The sequence below is a fragment of the Haplochromis burtoni genome, unplaced genomic scaffold (assembly GCF_018398535.1).
Source record: "Haplochromis burtoni strain Fernald_Lab_line unplaced genomic scaffold, NCSU_Asbu1 Contig_38, whole genome shotgun sequence".
NCBI classification, from domain to species: Eukaryota; Metazoa; Chordata; class Actinopteri; order Cichliformes; family Cichlidae; genus Haplochromis; species Haplochromis burtoni.
This window is the reverse complement of record NW_024582399.1, coordinates 2,665,800-2,680,025: the sequence shown is the minus strand read 5'-3', so window position 1 is coordinate 2,680,025 and position 14,226 is coordinate 2,665,800. Positions and strand designations below refer to the sequence as shown.

General features: G+C 40.5%; 2 protein-coding genes across 2 annotated transcripts; one reads left to right on the top strand and one right to left on the bottom strand.

Annotated features, from left to right (window-relative positions):
- The first annotated feature begins 1,317 nt into the window (after positions 1–1,317).
- On the top strand, positions 1,318–4,683 carry si:ch211-93g23.2 (uncharacterized protein LOC100005086 homolog). Its single transcript, XM_005920200.2, has 6 exons — positions 1,318–1,537; positions 1,656–1,816; positions 2,787–3,000; positions 3,129–3,232; positions 3,316–3,453; positions 4,005–4,683. The coding sequence occupies exons 1-6, from the start codon at positions 1,430–1,432 to the stop codon at positions 4,090–4,092; spliced, it is 813 nt and encodes a 270-aa protein (XP_005920262.1). The 5' UTR covers positions 1,318–1,429; the 3' UTR covers positions 4,093–4,683.
- Positions 4,684–6,348: 1,665 nt separating this feature from the next.
- Positions 6,349–13,174, bottom strand: LOC102293346 (receptor activity-modifying protein 1). The gene is made up of 3 exons (XM_005920199.3): positions 12,873–13,174; positions 10,507–10,645; positions 6,349–6,799 (listed from the first exon to the last, which is right to left on the bottom strand). The coding sequence occupies exons 1-3, from the start codon at positions 12,925–12,927 to the stop codon at positions 6,544–6,546; spliced, it is 450 nt and encodes a 149-aa protein (XP_005920261.1). The 5' UTR covers positions 12,928–13,174; the 3' UTR covers positions 6,349–6,543.
- Between the last annotated feature and the right edge of the window lie 1,052 nt (positions 13,175–14,226).

Sequence of the window (14,226 nt, the reverse complement as noted above, 5' to 3'; positions counted from 1 at the left end):
GGGGGGGGGAGCCACGTTTAAATAAAGTATCTGTAATAAATTCTCCTCCTGCTGTGGATTACCTGTGTGATTGCTTTTCAGTTGAAATTCCCCATGCAGCATTAGCAACACTGCTTGTCACAGTCGATGGAAGCGCTCCCATAGCTCTTTTTTACTGTGTCGGGACTGCCTGCAGATATTAAAGCAATATGTGAGGCTGTTTGTCTGACTCCACTGGCTTTGTGTTTTAATGACTCCTGTGTGTGCGTGTGTGTGTTTTTGTGGGGACACTGTAATAAGACATGGTGATAAAGACTTGGTGCAACACTGGTTTGAGCAGAAACACGTACATGGATGGCAACTTTGTGTTGCCATCACACACACGCACGCGCGCACACACACACACACACACACACACACAGAGTGAGAGAGAGAGAGAGCAGTGACCAGTTTAAATTGAATATAGCTGACAGGTTTGATCAGAGTTGATTGATTTGCAGGGCTGCACGCAGCCTCATGGTGAGGGTAAGAGTTGGACACCTTACCGGAACCTCCTCCTCCGTCTCCTCTTTACTCCAACCCCTGCCATCTCTCTCTTTTTTTCTTTTTTTTTTTAACACAACCCTTATTGCAAACCATATCTGACAATAGATATTGAACAGGGAAGCAGGAAGGATCAATGTTTGTTGATTGGTAAGAAAATACAAGGCTGAGGCTGTTTGAAGAGCCTCCAACTTAAATTACTTCAGGATGTTCTTGGAACCAAAGTGTGAGGTTGAACAGATTATATGGAGTCGATTTGCAGGAGCAGATACATTTTTGAGTATAAAATATATAATAAGAGTTTTTATCAAACTTTAATTTTCTCCAGATAGTGATAATATCAATGTACAACTCTGTGTAAGAATAAACAAGGAGATGACTTCTTTCAAGTTCAACTGATGAAAAATTTGTTTTTAAATTATTTTCAGCAGCTGTCTGCTTCTTCAGCACACAGCATCATATCTATGTGAGCATTTACTGCCATCTGCTGATTGTTGCCTAAAGGTGCAGACGTATGAATGCACAGCACTGAATCTGTAGGAGAAGTAATAATAATAAAAATGCTTTTCCATTCTTGACCAAAACTATAAGACAAATGCTATGTTTGAATATAAAGTCCTGAATATTTTTTGTAATATGTGTGTAAAGTTAAGCTTATTGTTGCCTGTGTAATGCATGTCATTCCCATCGTCATGTGCCACCTAGTTGATCATTAACTGCGATGCTACATTTTAAAAGAATTGATCCCATGCATAGTTTAATTGCGAGCTGTAGCACATGGTGCACAGTGCACAGCTCTGGCAGTTAATCTTCAACTCGGTGGTTAAATAAAGACGAGCTCAAAGTACCGAGTCATAGTATTCAGTCACATATTGCATACAGTCTGCAGGCACACTGCTGGAGCAACATGGCTGTGCGGCTCTTTGAGGGGAAAGATCATGCAGCGGCTTACCTGCAGTACAGAGTGGCACCCCAGGAGCTGGTCAGCACAGTTATGAACTTTATGGAGAAAAGGGTATGTGTTTATGCTTATGTGCTTGATAGCATTTGAACAAATCCTGTGTCTCTATCTATTAATGTTCTATTACATTCAGGCAGTTAAATGTACTCTAAAATCACAGCATTTCTCTTAGACACCAAAACCATTCAACTTTGCACTGGATGTAGGCTGTGGATCGGGGCAAGGGACGACCCTTTTGGCTCCATACTTCACCAAAGTGGTTGGAACCGACGTCAGCCCCGTCCAGATAGAGACAGCGCAAGCCAATAAGAACCCTCCAAATGTCTCATACAGGTGAAGGGGAACAAAATGTGGTGGATGTGAAATAAAGGCTGTGATTTAGATAAACCAATGTGTCAAAGGTTCTGTGCTTTCTTCAGCATCTTCATTATGTAATTTTTTCGTTTTTTTGGGGCAGTTCTTTAAGTAAAGGCTACATTACGTCAATCATTCCTTGATTGTTGTAGATGAAGATAGCTTTAGATAAACATGGTTGTAAGTTCTTTGCAAAGAGCTTACCACTTTGGGTAGCATTCTCAAACAAAACCATCATAGAAGATCAAATTCTAGTGTTACAGGGGTCACCGGTGGCCTCATATTATCCATGGGACGTGGCCTTGATCAGAAGCACTTGGACCCGCAATCAGTACCAGGCAAAGTGGTCTTCTATAAGTCCCACACCCACCTGTCAGACAGATATTGACACATATTGATGTTCTTAACTTCAGCAGGTTGTTTCATCCGATTTGAGGTTAGCATCATGAGAAGGTCTTAGGTTTGAATCAAGGCAGGGGTCTTTTCTCCCCTTCACGGTCCAAAGACAAACATGGAGTGAGATTAGTCGATTATTCTAAATTGACCTTAGGTGGGAAAGTAAGCGTGAATGGCTCTTACTCTATGTGTTTGCCTAGCAAGAGATTAGTGACCTGTCCAGGGGGTGTTGACCCTACAACACCTGGGATGGGCTCCACTCCCACTTTCTGACTTGGATGGGCTGCAAATGGATGAGTGGTTTAAAATTTTGAAAGAAAACTCCAGAGAAAAAAGTGGCGACATGTTTGCACTGCCCTTGAGACTTGAGCCCTAAACTAAATTACCAGTATTGAATTACATTATTCCTCTACAAATGGAAGAGAATCCAAATAAGATCATCCACAAAAGCAAGAATATGCTTTGTTATTCAAAGCTTTTCCCTTATTCATCTCTCCCATCTATAATGGGCCCTATTTTTTCCTTGTCCTGACTCTGTTCACCTTAACATCAGGCAGTGTCCAGCAGAAGAGCTACCATTTGCATCTGGAGAGGTGGACCTTTTGAGTGCCATGACAGCAGCTCATTGGTTTGATCACCAGCGGTTCCTCAAGGAGGCTGACAGGGTGCTGAAGCCTGGAGGCTGCCTGGCTCTCCTTAGCTACACCATGGACATGGAGCTTGAGTATGGAGACATCTCCAGCACTCTCAATGACATATGCAAAGAGGTTCATCCCAAATCTAAAAGCTCATGTGCAGAAATAGAGTACTGATGTAGGTTTTCAGCCACTATAAATGAATGCTTTCCCCAAAAAGCTTTAAAGTTTGTCTTTGCTTTCTTTCTTTGTCCCACCAGTTTTATGGTGCCCTGCTTCCATTCCGAGATCCCTACATTGGAAAATCCTCTAAGAAGATCTACCTAGACATGTTCAACTCCTGCTCTTACCCAGACAAAGAGTGGTGAGTTCTCAGAAGCTTTGCCAGAAGTTGACTTCAGTTACATTGACCAGAACATACTTATTTATGAGTCCAAATGTGTCCAGGAACGAGTGCCTGCAGACGAAAAGAACCCTGCCATTGAGTCAATATATTGGCATGGTGGAGACCTTCTCCAGCTACCAGAAACTGAAGAATAAGGACCCCGCTGAGGCCAAACATCTCTCTGACCATATCAGGAACAAGTGAGACATTGAACTTCACCAGTCTAATCGTTAACTCCTGGCCTTGAACCCTCACCTCCCTTCACCTGGCGCTGACCATTGATTCCTGTAATCTTCCCAGCTTAATTTATTTCTGATTATCAAACCTGCCAGAATACAGCTTTGAATACTGGCACAGTCTGGGGCATTAATCAGAAAAGCCAAACATTGCTTGACTAAGCTTAACTGTTGAAGGCTTTTACTGCTTTGATAATATAGCCCCCATTAATTCCCCCGCCAGTGACAGGAGAGAATAGCTCAGCAAGCACAATATATGGAGGAGAATTGCTGAGCCATAACTTTTACATGGATATAAGTATGACATTGTATTTAATTACTGTTAAAGTTTGGGAAGATTTAAACAGTTTCACTTTGTTCTGTCTCTTTAAAGAGTTTCACCTGCATGTTTGCCTAATTTAATGAAGGATAGAGCCTCTGGAGGTTGCTGTTAATTTACAACTTCACATAATCTGTCATCCAATAGTTCCTCTAAATCATAATGAACCATTCTGTCTCTCTGTCTTTTATCCCAGGTTGATGTCTGCAATGAAGGTGTCCTCTCCTAAGACAGAAGTCACGATGATTATGCATTATTTCTACTGGCTGGCTTGCAAACCTTGATCACTCAGAATGCATGAATCCTGTTTAGGATTGCTTTCCAAGGTTTTTTAGCTCGTCACCACTTAAAACAAACAACTGCCTTGTTAGACCCTGATTTTTATTAAAGATTTTAACTCTAACAGAGTGCATTAGCAATTTTTTTTGTTATTTTTTAATTGTTTAGACCTACTGATGAGCGCCGTGTTGTACAAGCCTCACAGCGCTTCCTTTTTTTTTTAATCTCTTTCTGAAAATGCAAATCAGAATTTTCTATTAATATTAACTCGAATCTGAATGAAATGAAGCTGCTCTCAAGTTAATTTTAGACTACTGACTATCAACTGCCTTATAGAAAATCTGAGAGTGAACAGTAGATGGAGCCATTTTGTTGTAATGAAGTCCATGAAAATCTCGTGTGCAATCTTAAAATCTTGAGTTTGACAAGTATTGAGTGCACTTTTGTTTCTTTTTGTAATAAGTGAACTGCAGTAAAAAAAAATGTTTCTTTAAGTGATGTGAAACCTCTGTGTACTGTAATGATATGAAATGTGAAGTTTATGAATATGTAAGTACCCCAGCCTCTATTTTCAAATTACAAGTTATTGAAGTATAAAATGATAGATAGATAGATAGATAGATAGATAGATAGATAGATAGATAGATAGATAGATAGATAGATAGATAGATAGATAGATAGATTAGTTGAAATATCGTTAGTGGTTTGGTTTGGTTTAAAAAAAATATTACAACTTGCCTAATGAGTCACTGACAGACATAGATGTCTACAATACTATGATGCACTATGAGTCAACTGTTCTCTAGACAGTTGACTCATAGTGTGTTTTATTGTAATACCTGTTCCTAAATCATGCCTCTGGCACATGCCCTCCATGAACTTATAATGAAAAAAGACAAAAACAATAATTAAAAATAAACTAAACATTCTCAAACACTGAAATGAGAAAATTCACTTTGGAAACTAAATGAAATTACAGCAAATTTTAAAAAAAAAACAACAACCTCAAAACAAAAATAACCAATTAGAAAATAGAAAACCATAACAACTCTGCACCACATGTTTTCAGTGACTGAGCAGCTTATTTGTCTAATAAACTAGTTGTATCTGCTACTTTGTGGAAGTAGGAAGGGGAAGAGAATAATAACTTGTTAACAATAACTTTATTTGTAAAGCACTTTTCAAAACACAGAGTTAAAAAGTGCTGCATAGTTTGAAGCCACACATTGGACATAAACATAAATATCCTCATTTTATTATATCGTTATTTTATAATTTTTGCAAACAGTGGCCAACACTGCGCTCACGTGACAGATATTAAAGAGTCTGGAGATGTTTTGTGTTACTGCAAAATCATCTGTGAAGACTAGAGGGCAGCAGTTGTAGACGTGTCAGGTGCTTCTGCTCCTACTCGCACAAAAAGTCATGCTAGCAGCAGTCACAAGAACACTAACAAAAAGCAAAACTGTAGAGATACGGAGAGAGCAATGCCCTGAGGTCTTGTTGTTGCCTCTCTGATGCAGTTTTTGTCACTAATTTGTGTTATGATAACTAAGTGCCTGCTTCATTGTAAATGTTGCCTCAAAAATGATTAATAAATATACCGTGTAATTTATTCAAAGGTAAACAAATATAGAGGGACTATAAAACTGTAACATTGTTTATTTTGGCTGTTAAAATTATTTCATACAGTTTCCTCTCTTCATCCTACATTTGTTTTCTAATTCCCGCTCTCCTTTTCATCTCTTCACCCTCCTCCGAATGGCTCCAATCACGTCAGTCTCTTCTACTGTCAGGTGTTATTTATGCAGATTGTTTGTAAGGGCCGCGATGTCAGATGGTAATTAACATAAATGGCTTTAAAAGTCCACTGAATCCAATCTGACCCACTGGAAGGTTTTAGAAAATGTGAAGTAGAGGACACATTTTGAACTTTTAGCTGTATTGTCATAAGTTTTGCAGCTTTTCCTGTTGCTAAAAACTCAACCCACATTGCTGTTCATGCGACACCAAGGTAACTATGTAACTAATAAACAATTAAATAGAGAAGTTCCTGTTTTTCCAATATCAGTTATAGAAATTTCTGCTATAATAGTGTCTTTTTTTAGATTACAATATCTCAGGATTCAGATGTTTAGTTCTGCCCACTTAAGATCAAAGTGGACTGCATGTGGCCTGCTATGTAAAAAAGTGTTTTGTGTCCCTGACGTAGGCGTTTTCATAGAGGTGAACTTAGCCACCAGAAGTGACTGGACAGACAGTTTTAATACCAAATACAGAATTTATTTCTATTAACATCTTTCACAACATGCAATTGTTTCACTGCAGCTTCCAAATAGTCAATATGCTCAATATCAACACGGGAATATGAAATGAAAATTAAAAGAGCATGCTTTATGCTTAAGAAATGTCTTCCGGAACGCTCTACAAGCCCAAACCTAACACTCTGACGATCCCTATAGCATTCCCTGTGTGCGTTTGCTCCTCCACACCACTACAGCAGTCATGAGCAGGGTGACCAGTACAGGCACTGTGATAAATGGGGCGAGGATGCTAATCGGTGGGTCATGCAGGAGCCGACCAGTCAGAGCGCAGTCATGAAAGTAGATCTGATGAATCTCCATGAAGAAACGGTCGACTATCTGATTTGGCCAGAAGCAGTTTATCCTCAAGGCCACCTGGTATGTGCAGTTTGTGAGTCCCTCATAGATCCTGCAGAGGACGGCAGAGCACAGGCAGATTCATGCTGAACTTAGTATGTGTAATTAAAGAAAAGATGTTACTAAAGTTGATCCTTTTTCTGAATGTTTGGTGAAACATTTTAAAGTAATCAAGCTGAAAACCCAAATTGTTACAGAAATATCGGCTGGAATCTTGTAATGTCTTTGAAACGTCCTTTCAGAGAGGGAATAGAGCAGGGTATTCCTGTTGGTGGGGAGAAAAAAAGGCAAAAGAGTGTCTAGAATTACCAGTGGGCTTAACACTGCTAAATATAACTGCTAAGTAGTGAGGAGCAGAGGAAATGGAGATGCATACCAACAGGGTACTGCCCTTAGTACAGCATTGCACCATACCAGGAGAGATTCTGTTCCAGACGGCCACTGTGCCTAACTGTGTTTCTGAAAGTGAAGTGATCACAAAATCCAACCCTTTAACCCTCTGAGGTGTGAGCCTAAGCCTGCCGTACCGTACAGAAAGGCAAAAACGGGCAAAACTTGATCTTCTTGTTTACGGTTAGTTAGGTTTAGGTTTGGGGTCAGCACCAACGACGACTTCGACAATGGCCATCCTGAGATGGTTTAATGAAGCAGCTGTGGCTCAGTAGGTACAGCAGGTGATCTCTTAACTGGAGGGTTGGTGGTTGGATCCCTAGCTGCTCCAACCTGTTTGTGAACTGTTGTTTTACTTCCTTAATTTGCCTTTTCTCCCCCTTTGTGACTGTCGTCCCTGGGTCACTGATTTCCCCTATATCTCGTTAGTTCCTTGTGTATTTATAGCGTTGCATTACCTTTGTCATTTATCAGTCCATGTGTTTGGCTTCTCCCTCATCACCAAAAGGTTTTCTTGTGCCTCAGCAGCTACGTTTACATGTACCTTGTATTACGATTCTAATAAGGTCCAGTGCTGAAACTTTCAGAGACAGAAGCACAAATGTTTTCATAAATAATAAACAACTCAGGGTTTAGTATCTCGCTCAAGGATACTTGGACATGTAGGTTGGAAAAGCCAGGGACCATGACCCGCTCATGCCCCTTGCTGTGGAGCAGTTGTGGTTTAAAAGGTAGAGCAGGTCGTCCACCAATTGAAAATTGGGTGATATGATCCCCAGATAATCGAAGTATTCTTGGGTGAGATACTAAACTCTGAGTTCCTTCCGATGCTTCTATCGAAGTGTAAGTGTGTGCATGACCATTGGCGCTGAACAAGTGATGGATATCTGACAACAGGAAGATATGATCAGACTGGTGCCAGAAGTAAAATAGCCACTGAAGGAGATGAAAGCGCTTCATCACTTTATCAGGTCTCATGCTGTTACAATTCGGTGGCTGCGCATCAGTGCAGATAATCAACTGACCCAAAGTCTTCATTCCGAATTATTTTAATTGGAGCAAAGGAAATGAACGTCAAAATGCTAAACTTTCGGCTTCAAAACATCGGTCCATAAACCAGACGATGACAACTGTCTTATATTCAGTACATGACTGAAGTGGAGTCCACGTCATACCTAATTAAGGAAAGCTATAACAGCAGTAAAAAGACTGATTGTACCGAAATGAGCAATGGTACATGTCTGGTCTTTGAATTCATGTTTTACTTGTCATTATTACTATACAGCCTGAATCCACAAATATTTTTTCAATACTTGTAATTTTCTCTGTACCGGCTTTTTTCCTGTGAGCCTGAACAGTGGCGTCAAACGTTGTTGCTAGGAGTTTGGTGATGCAACTGCCAGCCCCTCCAACTGCCTGTGCAAATTCTTTATGAGTTACAACTGAGCACACATACCCATGGACACACACACACAGACACACACACACACACACACACACACACACACACACACACACACACACACACACACACACACAGAGCACCACCCCCAGTTATGTGCTGGACCAAGTGAGGACTGTGAACCAGGAGGGAAATCACACAGTTTTGACAGCAGCTTCTTCTTTGCGTCCCCCGGCTCCCTTCATCCTCCTGTCTGACTCACTCCCTGACTGTCAGGGTTTGGAAACGAAGCCACCAAGTACTGAGACGATATAATGGCCAACAAATACAGTAAAGCTTTCCCCTGGTGTTGGTGCATGAGAGAGTAAACAGATAAACAGATAGATAAACAAGTTTTTTGCCTCTAATAAGCTCAGAAATACCAGTCTGTCAGTGTACCTGCTAAGATATTAGTACTCACTTAGAGGTGAATGATACAAACACGAGGCCTTAATGTTGGCATATTAAAGACTTACATAGTCTGGGTGTGAATCCAGAACACTGCCATCAGCTGCTTCTTATAGCTGTTTAACTGCGAAATGACTGAGATATCAAAAATCCTCATGCACATGACAGCATGAGGACTTCAGCTTTTCTCACTATCATTCTTCTGTTACCCTGATGCCAACCCACTTTACTCTCTTCCAAAGAGCCAGACTTTCTTGTGATTTTTTTAAAGTGTTCTTGAGCAACAGTTCTCCAGGCTTTCTGAAGGTCTTTCAAAAGTTTTTCTTTGTACAATGGCTGCTTTTCACTCATTTCAGTCCAGTTCCTGGGAGCCATCCAATCACTGAGGATGTAAGAGTGGACAACAGAAGACGTAGCAGGCCTAAAAACTATTTATAGCACACAAACAATATTTAAAATGCATGCCCTTAAGAAGTGTCAGGTCTTTAAAAGATACATGTGTGCCTTCAGCTCATTTATCTACTGTTCACTGAAGCCTCATCAAAAATGGTCTAAGTGGAAGGGTGGCTTCAGTGACAACAGGTCTGATGGAGTGATGAATCCACATATGACACTCCAGCCAGTGGTGTTTGGGATCTTGTAAGAATTTTTGGAGTTATGAACGCACAAAAGTACCATCAGGTACCACCATGTAATATCATCTGGAAAGCATCTGACTGGCAACAGCTTCCTTTTTCAGCATGACAATGATCCCAAACATACTGCCAATGCAGTAAAAGACCTGTATAAAAAAAATCACACACAGTGGAACACGACTTCAATATCACTGAAGCAGTGTGGGGTCATGTTGACAGAGAACAGAACAAAAGGCAGAGACACGCAAAGAAGAGCTTTGAATGTCCTTCAAGAAGCCTGGAGAACTATTCCTGAAGACGACTTAAAGACATGACAAGAAAGCTGCCTAAGAGAGTTCAGACTGTGCTGAAGAATAAAAGTGGTCACACCAAATATTCACTTTCAAGCCCATTAGCTTACATGTGCTTACCTTAATGCTGTATTTACATGTGTGTTTGCACATTTCAATAAATCACTGCACCTATTTCCTACTTTCAAGGCAAACAATTTAAAAATATGAGGAGTGGCTCAAGGCTCAAGGCACTCTGCTGTATGTAACAGTAACAACGTAATTATTTATTGAATTTAGCATAAGACAGCAAGTCAAGAAATCTCATTAAACTGATCTCAAAGCCAGCCAAAATAAGCTAACTGTTCAGTTGATATTGTTCTAATTGTGTACCTGGCAAACTAAGTTGCTCCACCCTGGCTACAGCCGCTGCTCCATCTGTAAGCTGCTTTGCAACACACAATATCTGCTGTTTACCAGGGTCTGTGTGGAGGTTGTGACTCTATAAATTGCAATTTTTTTTGACTTACAAGTACAGATTCATGCAGGAAAATTTGTGATTTTATGTCCCACCATGCGTTTCTTCCCTTTTGCATGTTCGAGTCAGTGAACTCACTCCATTGTGTCCTTCCAGCTGCACCATAAACCTCGATCCAGATTTTTCATGTTGAATGTGAAATTCGCCAAGCAGAGATCATTGATAAGAAACGTGTAGACTCCCCTGTTACAGCCAGACACTGATGCAAGGACTTGAGCTACAAAGTAGAAACAGAAGTAAGACAAAAGTATTTAAAAAAATATCTGTACAGAATATATATCTGTAGCAGCATATGTTTGTGCAGCAAACAAGGTCATGTCCTGGCAATGGTTATTCCTACTGGGCCATTTCTTCCCTATTAGGCTGTTACTTTCATTAAGAAAAGATTTTAATTTGCAGGCAAAGTCCCAATCCCATTTGTTTACTTCAGAGATGCGTGTAAACAGCCTCTAAACGTGGAGGCAGACCACAGCCATCCCGCAGGACTCGAGGCTGAATGTAGCACCACGGAGGAGTACAGTAGGAGAGGGAGGCTTAATCTGGTGTAAAACGCCTGCGTGGAAACAAACAGGTTGTTGTTACGATCGAGAAACATGGTGGATCTCCAGTCTGTTCGGGCCAGATAAGGGCCGACTGTGTGCCCATTATATTTGCTCTGTCCCTGCTGGCTCTCCCTGCACTCAAAGGAAGACTGAACGTGTTGACATGGGAGCTTCAAAAGAGATGCTACAAAAGAAGAATGTGAGAAACTGTTGTGGCAAAGCAAGATCTGAACGAACGCACAGTAATCTCCTGAAAAGGGAGTGAATATTAGCTTGTCTATCATCTACAGTCATGTTTCACCAGCCTCTGATGGCAACTGCCGCTTGGAGGATTCACAGTTGCCCCTCAACTTGGCTGTTAACCAGCATTGTATTCGGATTACAATTTCCAGGAAAATGGAGGCATAGTTTGACAAATGTTCTTCTGACTGAAGGTTTATGCTCTATTGACTTTCTGCCTTCAACTCTGTTAGGTTAGGAAACACGCATCAGTCCAATGGGAATCTTAAATTCTGTCAGCGTCTCTGAGACTCAACATTTATGGATTTTAAAAGCTGATTCTCATGAATATTAGATGATGGGGTTTGAAATCATTTCCACAAATATTAATGATCCATGCTGACATCTCTAGAGTTTTACAGAGAAGGGTCTGAAAAAGAGAGACTAGCCAGTGAGCATACTTTGAAGAGGCTGACCTAAAGCAACAGAAGACCCTGGGTGCCAGGCTTGTCAGTAAGAACAGGAAACTGAGGCTACAGTTTGTGTGGACTCGGAAAAATCGAACAATCGAAGATTGAAAAATGTTGCCTGGTCTGATGAGTGTCCATTTCTGCTCGGATTTTGATGTCAGCTGATGAAAGCATGGCGCCATCCTGCCTCATATCAACAGTTAAGGTTGCTGCTGGTGGTGTGATTGTGTGGGGGATATTTTTGTATTTGACTGAAGAACCTTTAAGCACCACAACCTACTCACATATTGTTGGTGATGTTTAGTAATTACAAATTCCCAATTGAATTTAGATTAGGTAATCTACTTCCTCTCTATAGTTTTTTCAAGTTTCAGCTCATTTTTGTAGGTTTCAGTAATTGTTTTTTCCTGGTAAGTTTATATCTAAATTCCTATTTCAAGTGAAATTCAACAAAAGCACAGAGTTCCTTTTGTAAATTATGGTCCCAAATGAAACACATCTTTTTCCTGAAAGCAACTGCTGATGGACAAAATTAAGGAGCACTCCATGAACCCACAACCGCTACATCATTCTTTAATAGTATATGGTCTTTCCTTCGAGATTAATTTAAGGAATTCCCAGTGTGTTTCTGGATCAATATTCCCAAAAGTTTCCCAAGAATTTCATATTAGAGGTTCAAGCAATGTTGGAGACATAATCCACTTTCCTCTCTAACATGTCACATGAGTCATATGGTATCACGTTTGCCTTCATTTTCAAACATTGAAACAAAGTTATTGAAAATGTAAAACCATGAAATGCACTTCTTCACACAGCTGCTACTTATGTTTTTTTCTTTTTGACTGGTTACGTTCAATGACAATGGCCTGCTGAGCATGCAAGAAGGTAGATGAGGGCAAATGCTAGTGAAATGTAAGGTTGAGTGAATAATGGTGGGTTTTTCAGAATTTCTTCCAGAAACAAAGCACATAGAGCATAGTGAACTTTTAACAAACAGATCAAGTCTATTCATAGACATTATCGAGAAACCCAAGAAAACAAAATCCCAACTTACCTCGTCCTTTTTTCTGCCATAAATCAACCAAGCCTTGTTAATAATTTCTAAATAGACTAACATTTCAAAGACCTGCTTTTTTTTCCCAAAGAAAAACATAAACAAGGTTTAAGCTGAATCCACCTATAGCGACTCTCTGCCTGAGTACCATGGACTCACCTGCCATCAGCAGCACAAACCCTGCTTTCAGGAGCAAGGCGGTCTCCAGAGCCATGCTGAACACAAACCCCAAAAAGTTTCACGCGCTCTGCTCACTCCCCAGAGATCAGCGGCAAAGCCTCATTCTAACTCCAATAGCCAGATCCAGTGAGTCGGGAACGTCACGGTGCCACCACGTTAGAAACAAATTAACCGCAGTTCACGGTGTGCTGTCAACAAGAAGGCGGCAACTGATTGTATGTAAAAGCCCCCCTGACCTTTCTCTGTGGCACCCTCCTTTCCCCTCCTCGCTGCAGCCCTAATCATAGAAGCGCTGCTTGTCATCTGAGCCCCTTGTCCGGCTGCTTTCTGCGTGGAACTGCTCACAGGGGACAAAACAAAGTCAGATACCAAAATTAGTTCAGTGTACAGTGCATGCTTTATAGCAGCAATTTAGAGTCTGGAAAAAACACTGCTGTTTTAATCCCTCAGTATTTACGTTTTTGTTGAATAATCCAATTATTACCATTTAACATCTAGAATTTGGATGGTTTTCTTTCATATATACATGACTCTCACAGCAGAGGCCAACTGTGAGGTAGCATGTCATCAGACTCATCACGGCTCTTTAATTAAATGTCACATTTTCCCCATTTCTTATTTGTATTAGGATTAATGCATTAGTGTGAATACCCAGAGACATCCCCGGCGGTGGGCTCACACTGGGACCCCATTTCACAGCAGCAGCACACAAAGGCAGAATTCCCATTTTCATGTCACACTCGTATCGGCACAAATCTCATGCAGCTCGCAATGTCTATAATTGAATGTTTTATCTGAGGAATTTTGCACAGGAACAGATTGATTAGTATTCTCAGCGCTGCTCTGCATTGTGCTGCCACCCAACGTGGCTGTCTCTGCCGATGGGTGTGTGAGAGAGTAATCCAGTGGCTCCGATGAGTGTTTTCATGTGGCTGACTTTACAGAGTGTAGACTGACAGAGTGCAAGCTGGATCTTCTTTAAGTTTGTAGGCATTGTGGAGCTAAAAAGCTTTTGTTCATTTTGGTGTTTGATAGTGAATTTGTTCATTTCCATGTCTGCAAACAGCAAATCTTAATCATGGCACAAAATGCTAATACTTAAAAGGTACTGTAAGTATTTTTGAGGTTATTTAATAACATTTATTACATATAACTTATGTAACATATAGCATATATTTAATAACACAGAAGATAAAGACATAAAAACCTGTGTGGGCAAAAAATTTCTTAAAACAAAACAAAGCAAAACAAAACACCAATTAAGTGTTGGCCTTTGTGAATAGAAAGATTATGACTCTTTTTTTCCCCCTTAGTGTGTGCACAGATGTAATTA